The following is a 9,030-nucleotide window of genomic DNA, read 5'->3' as shown; positions in this document are numbered from 1 at the left end:
CAGTGATGGTGAACCTATGACACGCGTGTCAGAGGTGACACGCGAACTCATTTTTTTGGTTGATTTTTCTTTGTTAAATGGCATTTAAATATATAAAATAAATATCAAAAATATAAATCTTTGTTTTACTATGGTTGCAAATAGCAAAAAATTTCTATATGTGACACGGCACCCGAGTTAAGTTAGGGTTTTTCAAAATGTTGACACGCCGAGCTCAAAAGGTTCGCCATCACTGGCCTAAGTCCTGGTCCACTCCTGAGGTCACCTCAAGTTGCCTTTGGCTGGATTGCAACTTGTTGCCCAGAGCCCTGACCCTTGCAAACAGGGGCCAAGGTGGTGACTTGACTCAGACAGGAAGGGTGCAGCCAACCTACCAGCCCAATATCCGACCGGCTCTCCCAGAGACGCATCAGGGCCACTCTGGCCACGTCTTCAAACACAGGATCACCAGTGAGGCTGCTCAGGGTGGCGAATTCCACAATGAAGGTCCCGATCCCTGCCGTACAAGTGACAGGGGTCTCTCCCGGGTTCACACCATGAAGCAGGTTCACTGTTCCATATGGCATGCCGGTGGGAGTCTGAAAGGCTGAACAATCACAAAATTATGACCCCAGTCAGGAGCAGAGAGGTAGGGATGGTTGGATACAGTCCTGAAGCCTGAGGCCTTGGCCAGCACTTCCCTCTTTATTTCCTGGGCGACCTACTAGAGACTGAGCCAGAGAAGGCAACATGTCACTGGAGGACCCTTAGTGGCCGCCTAAGCCAGATGCTGGCAAACACTGCTCCACATGACCCTCGGGCTCTCGCCCGTGATGAGGAGGAAAGCAGGGGCTGCCCCTCTAGGTTGTCACACGCCACACATGCTCACTTTAGATACAGCAGCACGATTTTTACTTATTTTACACTTTGCCTTCAGAGGCCAGGCAGGCAACTTAGTGTGAAGTAGGCACAGCTTAGGCCAGTGATGGCGAACCTATGACATGTGTGTCAGAGGTGACACGCGAACTCATTTTTTGGGTTGATTTGTCTTTGTTAAATGGCATTTAAATATATAAAATAAATATCAAAAATATAAATCTTTGTTTTACTATGGTTGCAAATATCAAAAAATTTCTATATGTGACACGGCACCAGAGTTAAGTTAGGGTTTTTCAAAATGCTGACACACCGAGCTCAAAAGGTTCGCCATCACTGGCTTAGGCCATGGGGAGTGGGGGGGCTTGTGGCACTCTAAAGAGCATGACCCATCAGAAGCCATTGAGATACTTTTTAATTTTTTCTCTCAGTTTTATTGAGATATGGTTGACATACAGCATTGTATAATTTTAAAGTATATAGCATAACTTGACTTACATATATTGTGAAATAATTACCACAATAAGATTAGTTAAGCCCGGCCGGCGCAGCTCAGTGGTTGAGCATCAACCTATAGACCAGAAGGTCATGGTTCGATTCCCGGTCAGGGCATGTGCCGGGGTTGCAGGCTTGATCCCTAGTGTGGGGCAGGCAGGAGGCAGCCGATCGATGATTCTCTCTCATCACTGATATTTCCCTCTTTCTCTCCCTCTCCCTTCTTCTCTGAAATAAATAAAAATATATTAAAAATAAATAAATAAATGTAGTCTAAAATCACCTGGACTCATGTGAAATTAAAAAAAAAAACAGATTAGTTAACCTCCATGATCTCATATAAATACAAAAAGAAAAAAATTTGTTTTTTCCTTGTGATGAGAATTTTTAGGATCTACTCTCTTAGCAACTTACAAATACATCACAGAGCAGTGTTAACTGTTGTCATCATGTTGTATATTACATCCCCAGTTCTTATTTATCTTGTAACTGGAAGTTTGTATCTTCTGATTCCCCTCATATACTTTCTAAACACTATTTTGAGCAAATGAAACATATCTGCAGATCTAAACACAGGAGCCAATTTAAGATCCTAACTTTACATAAAGAGTTTACGGGCCAAATTATTTTTTTTAATGGACATAAACCACTAAACTGATGAGGTGGTCCAACCCTCAATTTACAGGTAGGAAAAGTCATGTTTGCAAAGAAGTGACTCAAAGGTCACGCACAGAGAGCTGAACAGAGCTGGGATGGGAATGTCTGCCATGGTCCCATTCCCCGTCCCTCTCCCCACAAGCCCTATGCTCTGCCCACCCCACCCTAGTACTTTCCGATTTAAGGCAAGGAACAAGACAGGCAGCCAGAGGCAGAGATTTCCTCTCCAGACCAAAAGGTCAAACAACCCAGAGCAACCTGTGCGTCACCAAAACATTAACAAAGTCATTAAAACTTCCAAGAACTACAAGGTTCAGCAACTTTGCTGTAGACGAGAAACTGGCCATCTGACAGGCATGAGTGGCAAGCAAGGAGAATGAGAGCAAGAAGGGCTTAAAGGAATATTTCAGAAAAATCAGGCAATGTGAAACACAGGGGGAGTGGCAAAACCCTATTTCATGACCTGAATAGTAGATACACTGGTACTTGTTCCAATATGTACTTTTCAATATGGATATTTCTCAATACCAAATTTTCTTAAATGACATACAAGAGAAGGGAGCAACCAGGCAGAGTTTCCTCTAGGGATGAATCACACTGGACATGATGTTTGTAAGGAGACACTCAGGCCATCGGTCATGAGTGAGACCTGAGCCCAGATCACTCACTCTCCTCAGCTCTTCCCAGAGGATGAGAGGCAAGTACTGTGTGAAAGGGAGAAGTGAGATGGCCAAGAGGCTGGTGAGAAGCACAGCGTGATGTGTTTGGATATGACTAGCCCTAAGCCTCCGCCACACCCTGAAGGGAACACAGTGTCCGGCTGATGCTGCCGAGGCCAGCTACTGCCCTGCCAAACAAACACACTGAGGCTTGGCTTGCAGCCCTGCACACAGCTTAGCTAAAAACAAGTCCCTCTCATTCCAAGCACTTTCTCCTTTCTGACCCTGTTTCATGCCTCCCCAAAACCCAATGTTACTAAACAATGAATGGGTTAACAATGAGACCAAGGAAGAAATCAAAAGGTACCTTGAAACAAATGAAAATGAGAACACAACCCAAAATCTATGGGACACAGCGGCAGTCCTAAGAGGGAAATTCATAGCATTACAAGTCTATCTCAAGAAACAAGAAAAATCTCAAATAAACAATCTAACTTCACACTTATAGGAACTTGAAAAAGAACAACCAACAAAGCCCAAAGTGAGTAGAAGAAAGGGAATAAACAAAATACAGTCTATAAAAACAACACAAAAGATCAATGAGGCTGGCCAGTGTTGCTCAGTGGTTGAGTGTTGACCTATGAGCCAGAAGTTCTTTGATTCCTGGTCAGGGCACATGCCTGGGTTGCAGGCTTGATTCCCAGTGGGGAGTGTGCAGGAGGCAGTCGATTAATGATTCTCTCTCATCATTGATGTTTCTATCTCTCTCTCCCATTCCCTTCCTCAAGAAAAATAGTATTATGCTAAGCTAAATAAGCCAGTCATAGAAAGATAAGTAACACATGATCTCACTTATATGTGGAATCTAATGAAAAAAATAAATTGATGAACAAAATAGATCCAGAGACATAGAAGCGTGGAATAGACTGACAAATTTCAGAGGGAAGGTGGGGGTGAGGGTGGGGTGTGGGAAGTAATTAACCAGGGAACTTACATGCATAGCCCATGGACACAGACAATAGTGAAGGCCTGGGAGAGGTGTGTGTGGGGTGGAGGAGGTCAATGGGGGGTGGGGGGAGAGAAACAAACAAAGGTAACACCTGTAATACGTTCAACAATAAAGATTTTAAAATAAATAAATAAATGATAAAAAGATATATATTTTTAAAGTTTAAACAAAGATCAATGAAACCAAGAGCTGGTTTCTTTGGAAAGATAAACAAGTTTGACAAAGCTTTAATGAAACTCATCAAGGGGAGAGGAGAGAGGGGGGAGTCGGGGGAGAAATCAACCAAAAGACTTGTATGCATGCATATAAGCATAACCCATGGACACAGTCAGTAAGGGGGGTGAGGGCTTATGCGGGAGGGGGGGGAAGGGTGGGAACAAGCAGGGAGAGGTCAATGGGGGAAAAAGGATTCATATGCAATGAAGAATTAAAAAAAATAGAGAGAACCCAAATAAAATCAGAAGTGAAGAATAATTGACATCAAAGAAATACAAAGAATTGTAAAAAAATATATATATTGCAAACAAACATATGCCAACAAACTGGATAATCTGGATAAAATGGATAAATTTCTAGAAATATACAATCTTCCAAAACTGAATCAGGAAGAATCAGAGACTCTGAATAGACAGGTTACAACTAATGAAACTGAAGCAGTAATAAAAAAATTCCAACAAACAATAGTCCTAAACCAGATGGTTTCACAGTTGAATTTTACAATCAAAGAAGAACCTATCCTCCTCAAACTATTCAAGAGGAGGGAAAACTCCCACATTCATTATAAGACCACTATTATCCTAATTCCAAAATCTGATAAAGACACTACAAAGAAAGAAAATGATATGCCAATATCCCTGATGAACATAAATGCTAAAATCCTCAACAAAATATCAGCAAACCAGATCCAGTAATACATTAAAAGACCATGAACCATGATGAAATGGGATTTATTCCAGGGATGCAAGGTTGGTACAATATCCACAAATCAATAAATGTGATACACCACATAAACAAAATGAAGAATAAAAACCATATAATCATATCAATAGAGGCAGAAAAAAACATTTTATAAAATCCAGCATCCATTTATAATTTTAAAAAAACCAACTCTCAACAATGTGGGAATAAAGGGAACACATACCTCAATGTAATAAAGACCATATATGACAAATCCATAGGCAACATCATACTCAATGGGCAAAAACTAAAAGTGTTTTCCTCAAGATTGGGAACAAGACAGGGATGTCCACTTTCAGCACTCTTATTCAACATAATACGGGAAGTCCTAGCAGCAGCAATCAGAAAGAAGAAGAAATAAAAGGCATCCAAATTGGAAAGGAAGAAGTAAAACCGTCATTATTTGCAGATGACATGATACTGTATATAGAGAAACCTAAAGATTCTACCTAAAAACTATTAGAACTGATAAATGATTTCAGTAAAGTAGCAGGATATAGAATAAGTACCCAGAAATCACAACAACCCAAATGACATACAAAAGAAGGTTGCATTTGTATACACCAATAATGAAACTATCAGAAAGGGAAAGTAAGAAAACAATTTCAATTGCATTTAAAAAAAGTTCCTAGGAAAAAATTTAACCAAGGATGTAAAAGATCTGTACTCAGAAGACACCAAAGAAACTAAAGAAGATGCAAATAAGTGGAAGCATATACCACTTTCATGGATAGAAAGAATTAGTATCATTAAAATGTCCATACTACCCAAAGCAATCTATAGATTCAATGTATTTCCTATCAATATACCAATGGCATTTATCACAATACTAGAATAAATATTCCAAAAATTTATGTGGAACCACAAAATACCCTGAGTAGCCACAGTGATCTTGAGAAAGAAAAACAAAGTTGGAAGAATCATGCTACCTGATATAAAACTATACCACAAGGCCACAGTAATCAAAACAGTATGGTACTGGCATAAAAAGATATATATATATGGAACAGAACAGAGAGCCCAAAAATAAACCCATGCCTTTATGGTCAATTAGTATTTGACAACGGTGGAAGGAACATACAATGTGTCAAAGACAGTCTATCAATAAATTATCAATAAATGGTGTTGGGAAAATTAGATACATGCCAAAAAAAAAAAATGAAACTAGACCACCTTCTTACACCATACACAAGAATAAATTCAAAATGTATGAAAGACTAAATGTTAGACTTGAAACCATAAAAATCCTAGAAGAAAACATAGGCAATAAAATCTTAGACATTTCTCAGAGCAATATTTTTTCTGATATATCTCCTCAGGCAAGGAAAACAAACAAACAAAAAAATAAACAAATGGGACTACATCAAACTAAAAAGTTTTTGCACAGCAAAGGAAATCATCAACAAAATGAAAAAAAAACCCACTGAATGGGAGAACACATTCGCCAATGATACATCTGATAATGGCCAGCATGGCCATTCTCATTTCCAGCAAGGGAAGCAGGACCCACTGGACTTCATCTCTCCCCATGTCAGTGTGGGTCTTACCTGGGAGGAGTTTTCGGGCTGCCTCCTCGGCCATACTCAGGAGAGGTCCAGCGCAGGGCCATCCGGCCTCCACTTCCACCCCAGCCTTCTTCGACAGCAGGTGAGCAGACAGAAGTCCCCCTACCACTACCGATGGCACAAAAAGTAAATGTCAGAGTCCCAAGGACCAGTGTTTCCCTTGTGCAAATTAAACCTAAACACTCTCACTGCTGACTCACTGGGAAGGGGCTAGACTAGGTCCATCCGTGAAAGACGAGTTCCTTAATCCCACATATTGGTACAGGGTTAAGTTTACAGAGTTTTGTTCTCTTGGTGGGCCACAAAAGACAATGGCTATCTGGTGTTTTTTTAGTACCTACTGTTTACCAAACACTAGGTACTACTGTCCCCTCTTTAGATGAAGATACTGAGGGTAAGAGAAGCAAAGAGACTTTCCCTGGAAAATCTAGTAGGTGGTAGGGCCAGGTCTGTCTGACTCCACTTGGTTGCTCTGTCTCCCAATCCCCCACCAAGACCTAAAGGGGGGGAGGGGGCGAGTAGTATCAATTTATCTATATCAATTTATAACATAACATTTTAGGACCTATAAAAAGACACAAACATTCTGTATTTGGAAATATGGCTAGATAGGTAGCCTAAATGGCTTAGTGACAAAACCTGGTGACCTTGAGCTTCAGTTTTTCCCCTCTTCTGGCAGAGGGGGAGTAAAAGACAAAGAATTGAACTACCCAAAGTGGGGAGGGTGATAAAAGATCCCTCCATAAAGTTGGGATCTGAAAGAACTATATACTCTGTGTAAGGAAAAATTAGAAATAAACTCTGCACACCTCCCATAGTGTATGTACAGTAAGGAAAAGTTCATGCCTCAACTCTTGATGCCAAGTAAAAGAAAAAACATTTCTCCTAAGAATTAGTAACTGCAGGCTGGTACTCACTAAGTTTTACAGCCTGAATTCACACTAACCAGGTAGTCTAGAAAACTTCAAATCTTTGGCATAAAGTGGTTTTTGGAAGATAGTACCTCCAGCTACATGGCAGAAGTGAACAAATGTATCTGGAAGAACCCACCATCACCCAGGCCTCAAAGAATCCCACAGGTGAAATCTAAGGAATGAGTATACATTTTAAAAAGTACATAAATCACAAAACATACAAAGAAACAAAGTGTTATGAGTAAGAGTTAGCAGAAATGACAGTAGAACAAGACTTACCAACACTTCAGATAATGGAATTATCAGACACAGAATATAAAATTGTTGTGTGTAGTACAGGGTTGGGCCAAAGGAGATTTACAGTGTGAGTATGTGAAACACAGAGTTTACTCTTGTATTATTATTTATTAATTATTGTATTATTTTCCATGTAAACAACTGTAAGCCTACTTTTGCCCCACCTTGCATGTTTAAAGAAATAAAAGAAAGGTTGGAACTTATGAACAAGTAGCAGAAATTATAAAAATGAGCAATCCTATTTATAAAAGAACTAAGTAGAATTCCTAAAAATGAAAAAACATAATAATTGAAGTTTAAAATTACATAGATAGGTTTAATAGCAGATATGTTATATCTGAAAAATTAGTGGACTTAAAGATAAACTCACAAAAAATTATCCAAAAAGCAACATAAAGAGACAAAATGACTTTTAAAAAGTACAGAAGGGATTTAGAGGATACAGTAAGAAGGTATATATCTGGTTGGAGTTCTAAAAAGAGAAGAGAGACAATCTTTGAGGAGAAAAATAGTTACAAACTTTATAAAATTAATGAATGACACCAATTCTCAGATCCAGGAATCTCAAGCAAGATGATAAAAAGAAATCCACATTGCTCAGCCAGTGTGGCTCACTGGTTGAGCATCAACCTATGAACCAGGAGGTCATGGTTGATTCCCAGTCAGGGCACATGCCCAGGTTGCAGACTCAATCCCCAGTGGAGGGTGTGCAGGAGGCAGCCGATCAATGATTCTCTCTCATCATTGATGTTTCTACTAGTATCTCTCTCCCTCTAACTTCCTCTCTCTGAAATCAATATAAACATATTTTTTAACAATTTAAAAAGTGGTCTCTGAAATCAATACAAATATATATATATATATATTTTTTTAAAGAGCCCTAGCTGGTTTGGCTCAGTGGATAGAGTGTTGGCCCTTGGACTGAAGAATCCAGAGTTCGATTACAGTCAAGGGCATGTATATCAGTTGCAGGTTCAATACCTGGCCCCGCTCAGGGGTGTGTGCGAAAGGCAACCAATTGATGTGTCTCTCTCACATCGATGTTTCTTGCTCTGTCTCTCTCCCTCCCTTCCACTCTCTCTAAAAAATCAATGAAAAAATATTAACAAACAAACCCCCACCCCCAAGAAATCTACATTTATACATATCACAGTAAAATTACAGAACACCAAAGGAAAAAAAATATCTCAAAAGCAGTCAGAGTCCAAGGAAACATGATTGTTAAAGCTCAGTGACGAGTACATCTAGTTCATTATACTATTTTCTCTACTTTTATGTGTTTGAAAATTCCCATAATAAAAATTATTTAAAAGGGGCTGCCAGCATAAATAAAACCAGTTATCTATAATGACATAATAATTACTTTTTTTATTTTATTCTTTTAGATTGGAAAATTACTTTTTAACAATGGCAATGAAACCAGAAGACAAAATTTTCTTCAAGGTGCTAACAAAAAATAACTATCAACCTAGAACCATATGTCCTACAAAAATACCCCCAAAGGCCAAACAAATGCAGTGAGAAAGACATCGCTGTACAACAAAAGCTGAGAAAGTTTTCCAAGAATACACCCACACACCCAGCTGCTGTAGCTCAGTGGTTGAGCATCGACCTATGAACCA

General features: G+C 39.4%; 1 protein-coding gene across 1 annotated transcript in view; it reads right to left on the bottom strand.

Moving 5' to 3' along the window:
* Window positions 1-9,030, bottom strand: part of EDEM2 (ER degradation enhancer, mannosidase alpha-like 2) — a 32,686-nt gene that overhangs the window by 15,110 nt on the left and 8,546 nt on the right. Inside the window, exons 5-6 of the mRNA XM_005879771.2 lie at window positions 6,180-6,305; window positions 375-586 (exon numbers count right to left, since the gene is read on the bottom strand). Of these exons, the coding sequence (XP_005879833.1) occupies window positions 375-586; window positions 6,180-6,305 (338 nt within the window). The remainder of the gene's footprint in view (window positions 1-374; window positions 587-6,179; window positions 6,306-9,030) is intronic.

Source organism: Myotis brandtii, unplaced genomic scaffold, assembly GCF_000412655.1.
Source record: "Myotis brandtii unplaced genomic scaffold, ASM41265v1 scaffold61, whole genome shotgun sequence".
NCBI lineage: Eukaryota > Metazoa > Chordata > Mammalia > Chiroptera > Vespertilionidae > Myotis > Myotis brandtii.
This window is presented reverse-complemented; position numbering and strand designations above follow the sequence as displayed.